The sequence below is a fragment of the Herpailurus yagouaroundi genome, unplaced genomic scaffold (assembly GCF_014898765.1).
Source record: "Herpailurus yagouaroundi ecotype Mexico unplaced genomic scaffold, PumYag 141, whole genome shotgun sequence".
Lineage (NCBI taxonomy): Eukaryota > Metazoa > Chordata > Mammalia > Carnivora > Felidae > Herpailurus > Herpailurus yagouaroundi.
The window spans coordinates 32,016,381-32,037,780 of record NW_024412396.1 but is presented as its reverse complement, the minus strand read 5'-3'; the positions used below and the strand labels follow the sequence as shown (position 1 = coordinate 32,037,780).

The window sequence follows — 21,400 nt, the reverse complement described above, 5'->3', positions numbered from 1 at the left end:
CCGTTTTCTGTCTTTTGCTTCCTTGAAGAAACTTTCTTCTTTCCTGATCCACTTTCTTGTTTAGTCTCTTGATGGAGGGGTAATGACTCTTGCTTTTTTGAAGGTGCCATAAGAGTTTCCACCTTTTTATCCTGATCATCTTTATTGAAAATAAATGAAAAGTCATCATAGCAAACAACAAACACACCAGAAGATTCAATTACTGGTAAATAATTCCCAGAATGCTTTACCTTCAAAATTTTAAACTCTCTAATAGTATTATTCCAGCTTTCTTACTCTGTTACACCTGTCTTTAATTTCATCAAGACTTCTAAAAATACTTGTTGCTTCTTTTATATCCCATTTCTCAGCCACTCTTAATCCTACTCAGCCTATGGGCATGCTCAAATCCCTACCATCTTAAAAAAGAAAATCCTTCCCACCACTGTAATTCCCAGCCTCCCACACCCATTTCTTCTTATATTAACAAAAGAATGATCTGTACTTCTTTTACCAATCATTTGTCAACTGCAACCTGATTTTTATCTCTTCCATTATCCATGAAAGGATTTTACAGAGCAATCTGGTGTCCCAAATGCCATACTCTACCAATATCCTTTATTTCTTCTTTGACTTCTATTTAGCATTTCATACTACTGATCTCTATCTCCTTAAAATTCTGTCTTCATTAGGCTAAGTGAAATAAGAAGATCATGAAAGGACAAATATTGTATGATTTCACTTATATAAAGTACCCAGACTAGTCAAATTCACAGAAACAAAGTAGAATGGTTGTTACCAGGGGCTGGGTGGGGGAGGGGAATGGGGAATTACTGTTTAATGGGTACAGAGTTTCTGTTGGGGAAGATGAAAAATTCCTGAGATGACTAGTGATGACGGTTGCATAAGAATGTAAACGTACTTAATGCCACAGAACTATACACTTAAAAATGGTAAAATGGTAAATGTTATTGTATATTTTGCCACAATAAAATAAAATTTAAAACTCTATCACCTCCCAAAAATTCTCTATCAGCTCCCACAATTCTTTTCTTACACTTGAAATATTCCTTTGCAAATTCTTTTGTAAACTGTTCCTACAGAATACCTCATATGCTGGTATTCTTCAGGGTAGTACCTTTAATTTAAACAATTCCCTTGGATGTGCTTATCTATACCCATGACTTCAACAACTATTTTCATGCTTACAGCTTCCAAGTCTATATTCTAGCCTTATGCATCTGCACTTACATATCCTATTGCATCCTAAATTGCTCTTTATGTAAGTGGCCCCCCCCATAGGAACCTAAAACACAACCTGAAAGCATTCTCCTCTCCATATACATCCACTCTCAATATTCCCTATCTTAGTGCTACCAACCACCTACCAATCAGGGGTTGGCAAACTTTTTCTCTAAGGTCCAAACATTAAATATGTTTGCATATCCATACAGACTCTATCAAAACTATCTGAGGCGCCTGGGTGGCTCAGTCAGTTAAGTATCCAACTCTTGATTTTGGCTCAGGTCATGATCTCACAGTTCATGGGATCGAGACCCTCGTTGGGCTCTGCGCTGAGCATGGAGCTTGCTTGAGATTCTCTCACTCCCTCTCTCACTGTCCCTCCCCCCCACTCTCTCTCTCAAAATAAATGAATAAATTAAATTTTAAAAAGAATTAAAACTAGGGGCGCCTGGGTGGCGCAGTCGGTTGGGCGTCCGACTTCAGCCAGGTCACGATCTCGCGGTCCGTGGGCTCGAGCCCCGCGTCAGGCTCTGGGCTGATGGCTCGGAGCCTGGAGCCTGTTTCTGATTCTGTGTCTCCCTTTCTCTCTGCCCCTCCCCCATTCATGCTCTGTCTCTCTCTGTCCCAAAAATAAATAAAACGTTCAAAAAAAAAAGAGAAAATTAAAAAAAAAAAGAATTAAAACTATTCATCTGCTGTTGCAGTATGAAAGCCAGCCATACACATACGTTAATGGATGAGTATGGCTGCATTCAAAAAAACTTCATTTCTAGACAAAGAGGTTTGCATTTCATGTAATTTCCACATTTTTTTTTTAATTTTTTTTTTTAACATTTATTTATTTTTGGGACAGAGAGAGACAGAGCATGAACGGGGGAGGGGCAGAGAGAGAGGGAGACACAGAATCCGAAACAGGCTCCAGGCTCTGAGCTGTCAGCCCAGAGCCCGACGCGGGGCTCAAACTCACGGACCGCGAGATCGTGACCTGGCTGAAGTCGGACGCTTAACCAACTGCGCCACCCAGGCGCCCCGTAATTTCCACATTTAACAAAATATTATTCTTCTTTGGATTTTTTTCGAATCACTGAAAACATAAAAACTATTCTTGGCTCATGGACCATAAAAAACAGAAAGCAGACCAGATTTGGCTCCAAGATTTTAGTATGCCAACCCTGAGAAACTTAAAACTTGGATAATCAGTCTTGATTCTGCCTTCACCTTTATCTGCCATACCTCATTCAATAAGATTAGTCATGTTGTTTTTACTTTATAGACCTCTTTAATCTACTTTTTTTTTAAGTAGGCTCCCGGTCCAATGTGGGGCTTGAACCCACGACCTTGAGATCAAGAGTAGGATGTTCTACCAACTGAGAGCCAGCCAGGTGCCCCTTTAATCTACTTTCTATTTCTTCTGTCACTACCACAGTTCAGTCCTCCAATTTAACTTTGGAAAACAATAATCTCATAACTAGATTATCTATATTAAATACTACTCCATAAAACTTGTCCTCCCCAAGTTCTGCCAAAGACATCTTTCTAAAATATAAATATGACCAGACCATGTAAACTGACCGGCTTGAAAATTTTTCAACAATGGCTAAACTATAACACCCCAGCTCCTTAATGCTGTGTACAAAACCCATCATGATCTAGCCCCTACATGTCTTTTCATCTTTGTGTCCTACCACTCCCAACCTCCTATTTCATGGTTCAAAAATACACTGTACTCCTATCTCTATCTTTCTAAGTGACATTCTGACAGTATGGAATGAGACCCACTGAGCTGCTTGGTGAAGTGATTCAGTGCCTGGAAGACCTCAGGCACCGTCTCCTCTGTAAAGCTCTTTACCTCTGATCCCCATAAGTAGTAGTTGTTTAGGCATCTGCATTTCTTGTATACTTCAAACATCTCTTATGTAAGTCACATTTCATTACTGGCTTACATGTCCTTCTCCCCCACTAAAATAGAAGTGCTTACTCTGATTTCTCTAGCATCATGCCTTGATCATAGCTGGCAAACAAATATTTAAAATCCAATATAACGAATTCAACACTCCACAAGACACACAAACAACTTAATGGTAAACACAAGTCCTTTCATAAAAACTGTTTGTAGTTTCACACGTCATGACACCATTTCTCATGGGCTTTCCATTACATCTGTTAACCCCTCTACCTAGAATATCCTATCCCACCCTTCCCAGCCACCCAAAAACCAGCTAGTACTTACGTAACCTCTAGGGTTAATTTTAGGCATTACATCCTCTAAGTGATCCACTTAGAACTCCTACACTGGTTTAGACATATCAAGATCATTATATTAAACATTTTACAATAATTATTTATGTTCATGTCTACAGTTTGAAAACACACTAGTTTTATCTCTGCAGCCCTATTACCTAGTATAATGCCTAGTATAAAATAGCTGTATGAAAAACATTTGCAAAATTAAAGACAAAAACGGTATCTATCTTTTCATCTTTAATTCCTATCACAGTAATTAGAAATAGAAGTTTCTAACTGCTGATATTTATAGGTCCTTACTAGTTCCAGTAAAACAGTTGAATTTTATATATTTCCATTAAGTTTCTTTTCCATATTTCTAATATAAAGTTTAGTTTTAAATGCTGTTTTATGATCAATAATTTTATCAGCATTTAATGTTAATGAAAGCAAACACACAGTGAAAATGACAATGTTCTTGGTTTCAGACTCCATATTTTTAACATTTTGTATACACACCTAACAAAGCATCTAAATTTCAAGCTCTAAAGTCATTAAAACAAATACAATCATACAATAAAGTTGAATAGATTATCATACCGCTTCCATTTTTAGACTTCTTCTGCCCTGGTTTCTTCTTTGAGGCAGCTGCTTCAGAAGGGGGGGTGGGCTGTTTAGTAACTGGGACAGGTTCTACTTTTTTGCCTGGAATCTTTGACACATCACTTTCTTTGGTGACCTGTTCTTCTAGTACAGGCTTGTGTTTCTTTTCCTTCTTCTTTCTTTCTCTGACACTACTTGAAGTTTCAACTACATTCAGTGGAACAGGTACAACTTGCTCATCTTCTACAGCCAAGGCATCAGATAATTTAAAGTCCCGGGGTACACTCTCAGAATCAGATTCAGGGAGGTTCCCATTCTGGATTTCTTTCTTTTTATTCTTTTTCTTTTCTGCCTTCTTTTTATCGGTTTTGGTAGGAATAAGCTTTTGTTCTCTTTTCTGTTTTGCAAGAACTTCATCATATAATGTTTCTTTCATGAAAAGCCAGAAGAAGAGGAAAATTACTGTAATAACTACTGAAGGAATAAGGACAATAAAATATGTTGATTCATAAAACTCCATGGTGCTTTTGTTAATGTGATCCTATAAAACCTAAATGGGGGGCGTGGGGGGGCGGGGGGGAGAGAAAAAACAAAAACTTTAGTCAGCATAATACAAATTAAACACAAAACCTCTGCTCTTTCAAGTAGTATATCAGATCTAACCTAATGTACAAATCTAAGCAGGTTACAGTTGTTTAAATCACATACTTAATTATTTTGCCATCTACAATTCAAATATACTATGAAATAAAAATGTGTGGTAATAATTAGAGTGTAATATATCCTCTACTTTTAAACCAAATGAAAAGATCTTCACGGGAGGAAAAAAAAAAACAAAAAACTCTAGACATCCATTACTTTTTTCCCCAAACATCAACTTTTGACATTTTACTAGTACTTAGCTTTTTTCCTCTTATTGCACTGTTGACCAATACTACTATATGTGGAAACAGAAGCCATCAACTGTTACCAAAACACTGGATATTCATTAAAAGTACCATACTTTGGGGTCCCTGGGTGGCTCAGTCAGTTAAGCATCCAATTCTTGATTTTGGCTCAGGTTATGATCTCAGGGTTCATGAGTTCAAGCCCTGCACTGGGCTCTGCGCTATCAGAGCAGAGCCTGCTGGAATTTTCTCTCCTTCTCTCTCTGCCCATCCCTTGCTTGCACACTCGCTCTCAAAAAAAAACCAAAAGGTACCATACTTTTAATTGCAAAAAAAAAAAAAAAAGAGAGGGAGAGAGAGATGGTTCATCTCATCATTTAGAAATTTAAGCCCATTCACCAACTGTTAGTACCTTTATTCCAACAACTAACAGCCTCATGATATAAGTAAGATACATCACAGATATAGAAACATACTACAGCCAAATCAAAATGTTAGGCTCTGTCATTCAGTATTGAAATAAATTACAAATTAGATGCTTTTCTTGATTTTTTTTTCAGGGTACCCCTTACTACAAACTAAATTATACTGCAAAAAACAAAGCTGGCCATAATAATCTTTTCTAAATGCTAAAAGATAAGAAAGGCCTTGCCTCACCAACAGAGTATCAGTCCTACTTTTAGATTAACCCAACAGCTATAGAAAATAAAGGTATGGTCTGATTACTCAGATCTGCCTTGAACATAGACACTATAATCCCTCATCTGAAGGGTAGGTACAGCTAAAATTATACTTCAAAGTAAGAATGGTTCTGATGTTTAGGCTCTAGATATCAATATTCCTATAAATATGTATAAGCCACATAAATATGGCTTGTATCCTTATAACTCCTATCACATTTGTTGTGGAAAAAAGGCAAGGAATGTAATGCAGATGAAATTAAACCCGTGGACATGCTTAAGGTAAAGCTATGTAAATTCTACTTTTGCACTTTTAATGTGTAAATGAATCTGAGAATCTTAAGTTCTTAAAATTATCCATCTGAAGTCTCAAAAACGGTAATGATTAAAAAAACAAAATTCTACCTAAACAGAAATATTCTAAGAATTATTTTAGACCTTAGAAAACAGCAGCTTTAAAGTTGAATAAATCTGAGTTTAATGAATTTAAGACTTCACCAGAACCATTTTAATAGGACTCATGAGTTTTCCAAGACAAAATAAAGCTATTCACAGTAATCTCTGTTAACTGCCAAGATAAACAGACCTAGAAATCTTATGTTTATGACAAACTTAAGCACATTTAGTTTAACTTTGTCTTTCAACTTCCTTATATCTCATTTTAAAATGTGGAGTATACTTTTTTCAAGTTATACCAACAATGACTTAAGTCTGAAAATAGTGAGAAGTGGAACCTGAAAATTGTTGTTTTATTAGGCACACTCTTGATCTTTATGATTAAAACAGCATTTGTTACCATTTCACGTTTCCATAGGCAATTTTTTTAATGGTGTTACAACCCTAGACTTACTTAGACAAGGTTTTAAAAGGTTGAAGGGGAACAGGAATCACGTGCTAACAGAATACTAAAAGAAACTTTATACAGAATTGTTCTTCCCTGATAAGTCATGAACTCTCCATGTTTTTAACTAATCAGACATATTTTACTGTGTCTAAGTGTTACTTGTCAACCAGAAATGCTTTCAAGGAGCAGAGACCACGTTTTATCTTTGGTTTTTTTGTTTGTTTAAACATTACCATCCACAGGCTACACACAGCCTGTCCAAGTTAGCTGGGGAGGTTGGGGGAGAAAAAAAACAAAACAATGAGTTAAAACTTGGATTTTTGCTTTGGGGAAGAAAAGCCACAAAGGCATTTACCAGCAGCCACAGATGCTGGGGGGGGGGGGGGGAAGGTCAAGTCAAAGTCAGAAAGACCTTGAACAGCAAACTGTAGCCATGTGTAGCCTAGGTCTCAGGAGAGCAAAATCTATGATTAAAGCAAGAAGCAGACATTCAGGGGAAAGAGCCCATGAGACCACAAGAACTCTAAAACACAGATTCTTCGAATGTTCTGATGATTTTCTAGTTCCTTTTTCCAGGTCTCATAAAAGCCTGGAGGAATCATGATTCCCATTTCTGGATTTTCATAAGATTCCCTTCACACAATTCAATTCCCCTTCTCTTGAACTTCCTTTCTGCACCTAAAGAGGTCTAACCAGAACACCAAGACAAATTTAAAGTCAAGAAAATGCTTGTATTTCTTGAATCCAATAATCCTGAATTTTTAAACCAAGAAATTTGCAAGGAAAAGCAGCACATATAAAGATGTTCACAGCAACATTATATATAATATGAAAACTGAGACATAAAATATCCAACATCAGAATGGGTTCAATTAGCAAATACCAACACAATAAAATATTGCTTTTAAAACTGTAAAATCAAAAAAAGCCTTTAATAAGATTTCTTGTCAATTCAGTGTAGCTAAATAGTCAAAAATCGTAATTTTGCCTATATGACCAAAATTTTTTACATATAATAGGCAATATCAAGATGATTAAACAAAGAGGTGTATCAGGGCTCCTGGCTGGCTGAGTCGGTTAAGTGTCCAACTCTTGATTTCAGCTCAGGTCATGATCTCATGGTTCACAAAATCAAGCCCTGCATCAGGTTCTGCATTGAGTGTGGAGCCTGCTTGAGATTCTCTCTCCCTCTCCCTCTGCCCCTCCCAAGTGCATGAACACTCCTTATCTATCTCTCACTAAAAAAAAACAAAAAAGAGTTGTGCCAGAATCATGGTTGCAGTCTCATCTGCCTTAATATTTTAGTTTTACACTTTGTAATTTTTAAGAGATATTCATAAAATGTTTAATTATTTGCTTAATTCAAAAAATGGAAAAGTAAGTACTAAAATATCAATAATAAACCATAGTTTCACAGTATACACATGGGTATAAGAGTAATATAAGGAAAGAAAAGAGACAAAAGGGGCCTGGGAATGAAATCCAGAAAAATACAGAGAAGAACAAACAAAGGTAGCAAGAGATTTTATTTTACGTGGGGCAGGGGAAGACCATGAAAAAAATAAAAGGAAAGGGTAGGAGGGGTTGAGACAAAGTTAATTTAGCTCAAGGTGAAAGGAATCAGGTTGCTAAAATTTTCTCAGTCCATAATATACAACTCAACATATGTTTGTTGAGTTGATATAATATGTAGACAATTAGCAGCTCAGGTTTTGAGATGACAGCATAAGTCACCAACGTTAATAATTTCTCCATATTCCCTTTGTAATATTAATGAGCTTTTTACCTCATACCTTCCACCTTAACAGATTCCAGTCTGAATATAATTAATGGCCAATGGTGGACAAGTAAAGTAGGAGATAACCATGGAATCATAATAAACACATTCCATACCAGTGGCTTTAATCTTTTATTGAGACATAAATCCTTCAAGAAATTGATAAAAGACCAATCCACTTTCCCAAAACTAAAGAATACATACTAAGGTGGATCCCACATTTAAAATCCTGGTCTAGAATAAGAGATGAGTTTTCATCCCTGCCCTACCAATAAAGAACTTAAAATTAAAAAAAAAAAAGTTAACAGGATGGAAAAACAATATATAAAAATTCTGTCTCATTTGAGTATGTATTATGATTCTGTGTTTCAAGTAAGTATGTATTATGAATGCTAATCAAATAATTTTAAGATTCCATGTACTTGTCTTATTCTAACTTAATTTGTTCATACAAAAATTGAGCTGCATTACTCAGTTAAGTACTATACATTTCTCAGAAGGTTCAACAACTTTTTAGTATTGATAACGTAAAACCTAAAATTTCAAATGATTTACAAATAAAATCTAGGAGCAATTACTACGATTTCAACCACACTGCTTAATTAAAAATGATATAACTAGACATAATAATGGGCTTAGATAAGTGCAGGACATCTACAGAAACATCACACATTTAAACATACCACCTGGCTGGCTCAGTCAATAGAGCACATGACTCTTGATCTCAGGGTTGTAAGTTTGAGCCCCACATTGGGTACAGAGATCATTTAAAAATAAAAAAATCTTAGGGATGCCTGGGTGGCTCAGTTGGTTAACCGCCCAATTTCCGCTCAGGTCATGATCATGGTTCATGAGTTCGAGCCCCGCATTGGGCTCTCTACTGTCAGCACAGAGCCCACTTTGTATCCTCTGTGCCCCCTCTCTCTCTGCCCCTACCCCACTCACACTTTTTCAAAAATAAACATTAAAAAAATAATAATTAAAAAAAAATTGGGGCACCAGTGCCTCAGTCAGTTTAAGTGTCTGACTTTGGCTTAGGTCATGATCTCAAAGTTTATGAATTCAAGCCCCATGTGGAGCTCTGTGCTGACAGCTTGAAACTTGGAGACTGCTTCAGATTCTGTGTCTCCCTCTCTCTCTCTGCCCCTTCCCTACTCACGTGCTTGCTCTCAAAATTAAATAAAAATTTAAAAAATCTTTAAAATAAAAATCACACCATTTAAAATAATTAAGACAGTGTAATGCAGCAAAATACACTACAATAACAAAAAAACTAAAAACTACTTATGCTGAGCACAATTACATACATATAGATATAACCTGAGACTATACAGAGAAAGTGAGAGTCATTTTTTAGAGTGAGATTACAAATATTTTTAACGTACAGCTAGCTGACCTTCGAACAACACAGGTTTCAACTGTGTAGGTGGTCCACATACACACAGCTTTTTTTCAATACATACATCAACTTATATTATCTATAAATATAATACAGTGCTATAATGTATTTTCTCTTCCTTATAACATCTTAAGAAACATATTCTTTAGCTTACTTTACTGTAAGACTACAGCATATAATCATATAACACATAAAATATGTCAACTGTTACCAGGAAGGCTCCCAGTCAACAATAGGCTATTAGTTAAGTTTTGGGGTAGTCAATTTAAACAGGGATCTTCGATTGCCTCAAACCCCTGCTTAACTGTTGAACTTTTTAAATTTCTTCTACATCAAAAGAGAAATTTAAGTAACCATCCTGAATGCACATTACACTCTTAAAAGTTTAAATAAACACAAAGAGGGGTGCCTGGATGGCTCAGTCGGTTAAGTGTCCGGCCCTTGATTTTGGCTCAGGTCATGATCCCAGGGTCGTGGGATGGAGCCCCACACAAGGCTCCATGCTCAGTGTGGACCTGCTGAAGATTCTCTCTCCTTCTGTCCCCTCCCCCACTCACGTGCACCCCCCTTCAAAATAAATAAACACACAAAAAGGAATTGCTTACATGTTATGAGGAGGGAAAACTAAAGCAGTCTGGTCAGTATACTACTGAACTTCATGTAAACATAAGAGTTTGAATTCTACTTTCTTACTGCCATGGCATTTCAGGTACTCTTGCTTCTGCCATCATTTTCTTTAAACTAAAAGATTTAAAACACAGGGCAAAACTTAATTTTATAAATTCTTCTGTTCTTCAATTGTTAAAATTTTGTCAACTGGGATGACTCAAAGAACTATTAGGAAAAATGTAACAAAATTCAAAACTAAAATCCAAACAAACTGAAAGTCAATTTTTTCCCACTGATGTACACCAAACAACATACTAGTAGGTTGGCATGTCTGATAGATAGATAGATAGATAGATAGATAGATAGATAGATAGATAAATGGCAATCAATTGAGGGAATGGTAGTTTTCAACCCAAGAATACGAAATTTCAAAGAAGCTCCTGTATCATACTGTCTGGACAACTAAATAAACCCACCTTTAAAACATATACAGGCTCCCAGAGTAGACTTCAGAGGCTTTACTCAATATACAACATAGTTAAAATTTTATAAGTAGCTGTGAAGCCTATGCTGAAAACTCTTATTACAGGTTCTTTATAAAAACAGTGCTCATATAAAAAAAAAAAATCTGTAACCTGATCACACTGAATCTAAATAGTTTGCATTCCAAACATGCCACTATTCATACCATGTTTCCCTTCCTTTAAATCCACAATAACATCTTACAGTTATTATTTTAAATGTACAAGTTAATCTTTTTAAGAAAAACAGTTTATGGCAAGTACTCTACAATGATAAAGTCTATTATTTGGTGGACCAGTATCATTTAATCAGATTTCCATTCCACAACAGAAGTATCTATAATATTTTCTGAACTCTTACTAAAATTTAGGAGTACACATTGTGTTGTTACTAATCTTCAAATACAATATGCATGTTATATTCCAGACACACCCTAAGCAAAATTAAGTATTTTTTTAATTTATCTATTTCCTGGGGGTGGAGGGGTGGCAGAGAGAGAGGATCCCAGGCAGGCTCAGCACTGTTAGCGCAGAGCCCAATGTGGGGCTCAAACTCACAAACTGTGAGATTATAACCTGAGATAAAACTAAGAGTTTTTCACTTAACCAGTTGAGCCACCCAGGTACCCCACAAAAATAAACTTTAAAACCAATGAATAGCAACATAATAAAGCATTAAAATGAAGTTGAGAATCTTACTTTTGGTCCCAATTCAGCCTTGGCTCCAGGGATCTTTTCTTATAAAGTTCTTAATGTTCAAATTACCTGCATGACCTTGGAATACCAAGCCAAAAAATGTAAGTGGTGCCAAGTTGGTGGTGCCCATAGTGCCTGTGGCTAGAAGTAAATGCCCATCCTCTCTGGTGGAATGCTCCCTTAAGCCAGGCTCCTCCAGATTTCCAAAGACTGTCATCCAGATAAAAGCTCACCATCCAAAATGACAGAACATAAGATAAGCTACTAGGAGCAAGAGGCAACAAAAACAAACTAAGGAATCAGATCCCTTTAAGATTTAAGATACTGGAACTAATAGATTACAACATACACTCATAGACAAATAAGAGGGAACTGGGAAAATACAGGCTCCCAGAGTAGCCTGGGTAGATATGAATCAAACAGAACTTCTACAAATAAAAAATATCAAAATTTTAAATCCAATGGACAAGTGAACATAAATGCAAGGAGGCCAATTAAAATTAATATTTTAATAGGCCAAAGAGATCTGATGAGAGTGAATTAAGTCAATGCAGACAGACACACTTGGGTGGAACAACTAACAGAGACAAGGTAACTCTTAAGAGCACAAAGTGAGGGAGGAGTCTACCACAATTCTTCATTTCTAACTTAGAAGGGTCCATAAATGGATAAACCACTTGCCAAGATCAAGAATACAGGAATGGGTTCATGTCTGGGAGTTTTAGACATGATTTTGAATACGAAATACAACCAGGTGGAGAAGATCAGCAGTCAATGGAGACAAAATCAGCAGTAAGAAGCTACCACAGGTTCTGAATCAAGAAACCGAAAAGTCACTTTTCAAACAAGTCCTATCACACCTCCTCCCTACAGTCAAATCTAAAAAACTTTGCCTTATCCTCTGTTTGAAATCTTCACTTATCCTTTAAAACTCAGCTCAAATCATACCTATGAATATATCTTTACAACTATGGTCTTCCACAATAGGTTTTCATTCATTCTAGAGTTACTTAGCACCAATTATATTTCAGCACTGTTTTCTAGGATTCTCTAAAATAAACAACAATAAAAAAAGAAAAGCTACAATCCTTGCCCTTTTATGTCCATCATTCTACTAAAGGGAAGACAGGCCAGCAATTAATATACAGTATAGGAGACAGGAAAATACATGACATAATTGAGCAAGAACAATAAGGACAGTGTAATTCAAGTACAATAAAGATAAAAAGAAGAAGAAGAAGTTAAAGAGACCATGTGAAGGGGACAGGCACAGCAAACAAACCATGCAGTCTCTTAAAGGCAACTAGAGGGACTACGGCTTGGACTCTGAGTAACATGGGAAACTAGTAAAGGGTTCTGAGTATAAAAAGATGTAGGGGAAGCTGAAAGCAGGGAAAACTGTTAACAAGTGAAATAACCTAAGCAGGAGATGATTAGAGCAAGTTGGTGACAAGGGGAGTAGTAAGAAGTTGTCAAATTCTGCATACATTTTGAAAGTAGAGACCAGATGATTTGCTGAGAACTAGAATCTGGGGCACGAGAGTACAAGCAAAGACAATGTCAACTCCAAAAATTTTAGACTATGCCAAAAACAACAGAGTTGTCCTCTACTGAGATGAGAGTAATGTGGAAAGGACATGACTGGGGTTGAAGATTAGGAGATAGCTTTTAGAGAGGTGGAGATGCCCAGCAGAGAGCTAAACAAGAGTATGTGACAGGTGAGACCTGCAGGCTGGAGATACAAATTTAGGAGTATTCAGCAAAATAAATTATATACTTAAAGAAAATCAGGAGGATGCTATCCTAGTGGCTAAACAGTGTTATCAAGGAGGAGAGACCAATCACCATTTGATAAATCAAATGGTGTCGGTAATAAAGTACAATGAAAGCTAGAAAGTGACTGCTGGGTTTAGCAACACAGACTTCACTGGTGATTTTGGCCAAAGCAGTAGAATAGTTGTGATCAAAACCTGACTAAAATGAATTCAAAAGTAAGTACTCCAGCAAGTGTGGACAACTCTTTAGAGGAGATTTTCTATGAAGAGATGAGAGAAATGAAATGGAAGCTGGAAGGATATATGAGCTTGAGAGCTTGAGTTTTAAAAATAGAAGAAGCTACAGCATGTTAATATGCTGACAAAGATGATCCAGTAGAAACGGTAAGACCGATGATGCAGGAGAATGAAGGACAATGCTTTCAAATGGCAAGAAAGAATAGGATTTGATGTACAAGTAGAAAGCATGGCCTTAGATGGAAGTACAATCTTCTGTAAAAACATAAGGAAGAAAGAGTATGTAGGCACAGGCAAGGAAGTAGATATGGTATAGAAGTTTGTGAAAATCCTCTTCCTCAATGCTACTATTTTCTTAATGAAATGGGAAACAAAGTTGTAGTCCAGAGAAAGAGTAAAAATGGTGGTATTGGAGGACACACAGAAATACATTATGGTTACTATATTGTTAAATTTTTATTCCTTATAAACTTTGATTCTCCACTTAAATTTAAAAACTTGAATGGAGAATGCAGGATGCTTAGCAGTGTTGTACAAATTGATTTGCCGACTTTAAATGATCTTGTTGCAGAAGTAAAGCACATATTATCTATAAACCAGAGCATAAAGAAACCAAACCTGAGTCTCCATGTGGCTCTACTCTTCCAGCTCAAATACCATTCCTACAGCTAGTTCTCCTCCTAAAACCCTAGAGTACTTAACTCTCTAGGTACACATTCACAGAATTCTGTGACATAGGAGACAATCTAACAATTAAAAGGAGACCACAGTGTACTACAATGTGATAAAGTTAAAAGAACAGATAGTAGTGGAAATCCATCTAAAACAGATCCAAATAGATAAAAATTTAGTTTACATTATTTCAAGTCAGTAAAGGCTACTGATCATTTACATCAAAAAACATCCAAAGTTTTAAACATAAGAAAATGTATAAAGTACTTAAGAAAATGCAAGAAAATAAAAAGATTCAATCTATTTTGTAGTTGTATATGGTTAAAAATTTACAGGTGTATTACACCCGCAATAATTTTTAAAAACTTGATTCTTCAAATTAATAAGAAAAAGAAAAGAGAAAAACCAAACATTAGCCATTTCCTCAAAGAGCCATCAAAATATAAAAACCCATCTAAATTTCCACTCTCTCGTCAGTCACTACACCAAAAGTATAATGGCCCCAGAGCCCACAGTACAATTGTAAACTTATCTTTTAAAACAAGAGGGAAAAAACTCAAAGTAACTAAAAGATAATCTAGTAAATGAAACAGAGTTGCCTGACTTGGGAACTCCATCTACAGTAACTTGTCTAAAATTAACTTTATAGACTACGCTGAAATCTCAAAGCTGTGGTGCAATTTCTCCTTTTAAACTGCAACACAGTTATTTCTATGACTCACACCTTATTCACATACTTCTTAAGTTATTTCAAGCAATACCCATTCTGAAGTACTGCTACCCTAATCTGAAACAAATTCAACTAATGCCAGAGATGAGTAATAAAATTTAATTTCTCCAATAGATATGTCAAAATATATGAGACCTCTATTTTTTTAGCCAAACTTTTTTTTTCTATAACACAAGAATAGATAAATCAGTATGAACCGCTCTTTGAAGAAAATAAAAAAGATCTACAAAGCTGGTAGCTGCTGAAAGTTAAACCAGTATCTTTCAGACTTCTGCTTCCCTAGAAAGCCCAAACTAGTCCATTTTCTCAGGAAGCAACACTGCTCATTTAAAGATACCTCCACAGGCAGGTTAAAAGTTTATTTGTAAAGAAATCTAACTTTTGATAACCAGACAAATCAAAAGCTTTATTTAATACAAAAAGCACACTTTAAATACTCAGTATTTCAAATCAATAGTTTCCAAAGACAAAACATAAATCAAAATTGTTCAAACATTAATATTAGAACATGAAATTCACACCAACAATGTAATTGTAAAATAGCTGTACCATATACAGAAGACTTCCTTCCCCTAACATCTACAATCCTAACTTTTACTTTTTCACACAATTTTTGGGTTTGTTAGAAAGGCCACATAATCCAATTAGCCATTCAAAGATTGAACCCAGCTGAATCATTAGTGAGCCTACTTGAAAACCTGGGATGAACACTTCCCCAAACCCCCTTTTATATCTTTAGAAAGCTATTAGAACATTTTTCCTAGTTTCGATCCAAAATCTTCTCTCCCTGTAACTTCATTCTGTAGTCCTATTTCTGCCTAACCTCACCAAATAGGTCCATTCCCACTACCAAAAAGTAGTTTTAATAACTGGTATCTGGCAGCAATTAAACTTACCAGCAAACAAAATTTACTTCAAAACCTGTCATCCTTAGGAAAGTCTGACTGGAGTTTTAAAGTTGAACATAACAGGCTGCTAAAATAACTTTTAAGTGCATCAACTTAGGTCACTCAACAATGAAAGTACTAAAATGATAAATTGTGTTTATTCTTGCCTATTCCCAAACTAAAAAACATCATTTTACAAACTAAAAATGAAATGCAAATGACAAGAATGTCAAATACTACTCAAAAATACTGAGGGAACTACTAAAAAAGCTTCACTTATTAAACAAGAATTTTTAAAATGTGCCCAAGAACAGCCAAATAAACACAGTAGAAATAGACCAAATACATATGAAAAGTTTAGTATATAATCAACAAGCCATTTCAAATCAACATGTAAAAAATGTAGATTATTTAATAAGTAGTACTGACACAAATGACAGCCATTTTCAGGGAAAACAAAGTCCCTACACCTCAGTAATATAAATTTTGGTTTTAACAGCTTAAAAATTAAACCAAGAAAGAACTAGAAGACACAAGTCTATTTCTCTGCATTGTAAAATAATTCTATTTCGTAAAAGGCTTTTCTTGGTCTCATGTAAAACCTAGTGCTGTAAAGGAAAAGCCTGGGAAATCTGACTAGAAAACATGTTAAAGACTTGTATGGCAAAAGAAAAGTGACTAAATTCCAAAAAACGACCAAGGTCTGATTGCCTTAACCCCTTTTAACCCCTTAAAATGTGAGAAAAAGACACCAAAAACCATAAAATACCTAGGAATAAATCTAATAAAAGACATGAAAATCTATGCACTGAAACTATAGGAAGTTTATGAAAAGAAATTGAAGATACAAACAAAGGAAAAATATTCCATGCTCCAGGATAGGAAGAGCAAATATTGTCAAAATGTCAATACTATCCAAAGCAATCTACATATTTAGTGCAATACCTATCAAAATAACAGCTCTGGCATTCTTCACAGAGCTGGAACAAACAATCCTAAATTTGTATGGAATCAGAAAAGACCCCGAATAGCCAAAGCAATCTTGAATAAGAAAACCAAAGCAGGAAGCATCCCAGACTTGAAGCTGTATTACAAAGCTATAATCAAGACAATATGGTACTGGCACAAGAACAGACACTCAGATCAATGGAACAGAATAGAGAACCCAGAAATGGGCCCACAAATGTATGGCCAACTAACCTTTGACAATGCAGGAAAGAATATTCAATGGGATAAAGACAGTCTCTTCAGTAAGTGGTGCTGGGAAAACTGGACAGCGACATGCAGAAAAATGAACCTGGACCACTTTCTCACACCTACACAAAAAAAAGTCAAAATGGATGAAAGACCTAAATGTAAGACAGGAAGCCATCAAAATCCTCGAGGAGAAAGCAGGCAAAAACCTCTTTGACCTTGGCCGCAGAAACTTCCTACTCAACACGTCTCCAGAGGCAAGGGAAACAAAAGCAAAATGAACTACTGAGACCTCATCAAAATAAAATGCTTCTGCACAGCGAAGAAACAATCAGGAAAACTAAAAGACAACACACAGAATGGGAGATTTTTGCAAATGACATATCAGATAAAGCGTTAGTATCCAAAATCTATAAAGAACTTATCAAACTCAACACCCAAAAAACAAATAATCCCGTGAAGAAATGGGCAAAAGACATGAATAGACACTTCTCCAAAGAAGACATCCAGATGGCCAACTGACACATGAAAAAATGCTCAACATCACTCATCATCAGGGAAACACAAATCAAAACCACAATGAGATACCACCTCACACCTGTCAGAATGGCTCACATTGACAACTCAGGCAACAACAGATGTTGGCGAGGATGCGGAGAAAGAGGATCTCTTTTGCACTGCTGGTGGGAATGCAAACTGGTGCAGCCACTCTGGAAAACAGTATGGAGGTTCCTCAAAAAATTAAAAATAGAACTACCCTAAGACCCAGAAATTGCACTACTAAGTATTTATCCAAGTGATACAGGTGTGCTGTTTCGAAGGGGCACATGCACCCCACTTTTATGGTGTTTTTGGCAGCACTAACAACAATAACCAAAGGATGGAAAGAGCCCAAATGTCCATTGATGGATGAACGGATAAAGATGTGGTATATATATACAATGGAGTACTACACGGCAATCAAAAAGAATGAAATCTTGCCATATGCAACTACGTGGATGGAACTGGAGGGTATCATGCTAAGTGAAATTAGAGAAAGACAAATATCATAGAACTTCACTCATATGAGGACTTTAAGATACAACACAGATGAACGGAAGGGAAGTAAAAAAATATAAAAACAGGGAGGGGGACAAAAACATAAGAGACTCTGAAATATGGAGAACAAACAGAGGGTTACTGGAGGGGGTTGTGGGAGGGGGGATGGGCTAAATGGGTAAGGGGCATTAAAGAATCTATTCCTGAAATCATCATTGCACTATATGCTAACTTGGAGGTAAATTAAAAAAACAAATTAAAAAAATGTGAGAAAAAGATAACCCAAAAGGACATGTTTAGAAGGTTCTCAAAGGAAAAAAAAGACATCCACTAAGTGTATTTTTAAATAATGCAACCTCGGTCACATTAAATTAATTTCTATTAAATGCAAATTCATACTCAGGCTGGCAGGGCAGGAAAATGTGCAAATGAGGATCAAAAGGGTATGGAGGATCATGACTATGGTGGTTTCACCAATGTACACTTGCGTCACAATTGATCATACTGTATGCTTTAAATATATGCCATTTATTGTGTGTCAAATACACCTCGATAAAACTGTCTTAAAAAAGTAACACATGGACCAGGGAGTATGAAACACAACACTCTGATTTAGTGTTAGTCTGATTATAACTACTAGTATGATCTTACAGAAAAATTTGGAAAACTCTTAAAGTATAAAAATAGTACATACCCTTCAACAGAGAAAATTCATTTTCTTGTTAAAACTACTACTAGATATCTATATACTATAGATATAATCACGCAATTACAAAGATATACCCAGGAGTGTTCACTGTTAGCAATATAACTTTGTAAAAACTAAAATCCTATGTCCGGCATTAGGGAAATGACTAAATAAGCCTGTGGTAGCCTCACATGTAATATGGTCACTAAAAAAATATATTGTAAATAAATCAAACATACATAAAAAGCAAGTTGTAGAGTGGTACAGAGAGAAAATTCCCTTTTACATGACAGAATCATGCTCATACATGCTTAGAAAATTCCCAGGACACATGAGAAACCATTAACTCTACGGCGACTTCTTGGTGCTTTTCTTAGTAACTTTTCATCTTATATCCTTCAAAACGTTTACATTTTCCCATCATGCACACATATTAGTTTTATAACATAATGTAAATTTAATTATATTTTTAAATTATGAATTAAATTGTGACTTTTACTGATTTTTAAATGTTTTATTTACTTTTGGAAGAGAGAGAGAGAGAGCACCAGGGAGGGGCAGAGAGAGGGGGACAGAGGTTCTGAAGCAGGCTGACAGCAGAGCCCTATGTGAGGCTCAAACTCACGAGCCAAAGCCAGACACTCAACCAACTGAGCCACCCAGGTGCCCTAAATTGCAACTTTTAAAAAGTAAATTGAGGGGCGCCTGGGTGGCGCAGTCGGTTAAGCGTCCGACTTCAGCCAGGTCACGATCTCGCGGTCCGTGAGTTCGAGCCCCGCGTCGGGCTCTGGGCTGATGGCTCAGAGCCTGGAGCCTGTTTCCGATTCTGTGTCTCCCTCTCTCTCTGCCCCTCCCTCGTTCATGCTCTGTCTCTCTCTGTCCGAAAAATAAATAAAAACGTTAAAAAAAAAATTAAAAAAAATAATAATAATAAAAACTAAATTGAGGAATCCATGTCTAGTCATATGAGCGAAAACTCTTCCAATTAAATATAACAAAAACTGTTTTGCTCTAAATAGACAAATTTTCTGGTAATTAAGGGAAATCCTAAGGAAGAGGGAAAATCAAATGGGAAATGAAAGGTAAAGACACTTAAAGTAAAGACACAAGACACTGAACTGCAGCTGGAAAAGGGGAAATGAGGTATGAAAAACAGACTTTCAAGAGGTCTACGGTCAGCAAAGGGTAAATTAAGAGGAAGAGAGAAAGCTTGTCCCACTTTTCCTACCACTCAAAAGCTAAAAAAAAAAAAAAAACTTTTCATAAAGATTTTATAACCATGGGCTCTGAGATTTGCATCCATAGTCTCTGCCAGTCCAGAATACTCTCACCTCTTCTACCAAAAATTAGTTAACACAAAAGTAGTGCCAAGGTCATGAAATCCTCTGGGAAAAAAATTCCTTCTACCCAATCTAGCCTGCACAGTACAGCATTTTCAGATACACCCCTGCTGAAGGTAAACTTACAAACAGGGATTATACCCCCAAGAATTCCAAAAAGAAAAATGTGAGAGACTATAAAAAAATTTTCAGGTATCAGATGCATAAAAGAAATCACACAAAGAATTAAAAGACCAGAGAATTAAAAGAATATAAAAGACCAGAGAAATTAGAAAGAACTGAGGAAATTACAAATCGTGTTAAGAGCATTCATACACATAAGAAAGACACACAGACTTTTAAAATTGAAGAATTACCAAACAGAAAGATCTTGATAAAAACTGATGGTTTAAAACAACATTCACTCAAGATTTTTACTTACTTCTTACACACTAAGGTTAGATGTAGTCCTATTGTAGTCCTATTAAAAGGTTTACTTACACTACTGAAAGTTTAACATGCCAAATGAGTGACTCTCCTACTGACTGCATGGTCTTCTCTCCTACCTACTGTCTGTAAAACCAACACAGTGCTCAACGCATAGTACTGTGGAAATAGATGACTAAAAGGCAACCAGCAAGGGGGGGAAAAGGTTTACTTCATGACATAAATAATTTCAAAACATAAATAATTTTATGGGTTTTTTTTTTTAACATATAAGGTAATCCTTGAGTCCTTCTCTTTGGATTTTCTTTCAAAATAAACCTTCAAAACTACAATACACACTAATCCTGTGTTCACCAGTACTCTGAAAAACAAAATGAAGGACTTTTTATCACCATATGGACTTCATTATGTTCTTGAAGCTGCAAAAGGAATACATAATGGAAAGTTAAAAATCAAATAGTCCAGATAAAACTACCATAAACTGGAAACAGGTACAACTTTTATATTTTAACAAACATTTAAACCTACAAGAGGCAAAAAAAAAGTTGTGTTTTGGGGTTTTTTCCTATTGATGCTAATGATTTGACATCACTCCTAATAAGCAACCTAAACAAAAAACAGTAAGTTACCTTATAAAGAACAATCTCTGAGAAAAAGTCAAGTCTCTGAGATTTCACCAACTGAGTTTCCACACTCTTAAACTGTTTACAAACTATCTAGTTAACATAATCAAAACACTGAATACAGTGCACCTTCAAAATTTGTGATTGCAAAGACTCCCTTCCAGACAACAGAAATATATTTTAAGAAGTTCGAAGGAGATACAAGAAATCTAAAATATAGTCACAAGAAAACAATCCCATTCATAATAGCACCAGAAACAATAAAATACTCAAGAATAAATGCAACCAAGGAAATGAAAGATGTATACACTGAAAGCTGTTAGACAA

General features: G+C 35.8%; 1 protein-coding gene across 7 annotated transcripts in view; it reads right to left on the bottom strand.

Moving 5' to 3' along the window:
* Positions 1–21,400, bottom strand: part of KTN1 (kinectin 1) — a 109,360-nt gene that overhangs the window by 69,404 nt on the left and 18,556 nt on the right. For all 7 annotated transcript variants that reach the window (XM_040477223.1, XM_040477226.1, XM_040477227.1 and 4 more), the window contains exons 2-3: positions 4,048–4,600; positions 2–139 (exon numbers count right to left, since the gene is read on the bottom strand). In XM_040477223.1, the coding sequence (XP_040333157.1) occupies positions 2–139; positions 4,048–4,570 (661 nt within the window). In that variant the 5' untranslated portion in view covers positions 4,571–4,600. The remainder of the gene's footprint in view (position 1; positions 140–4,047; positions 4,601–21,400) is intronic.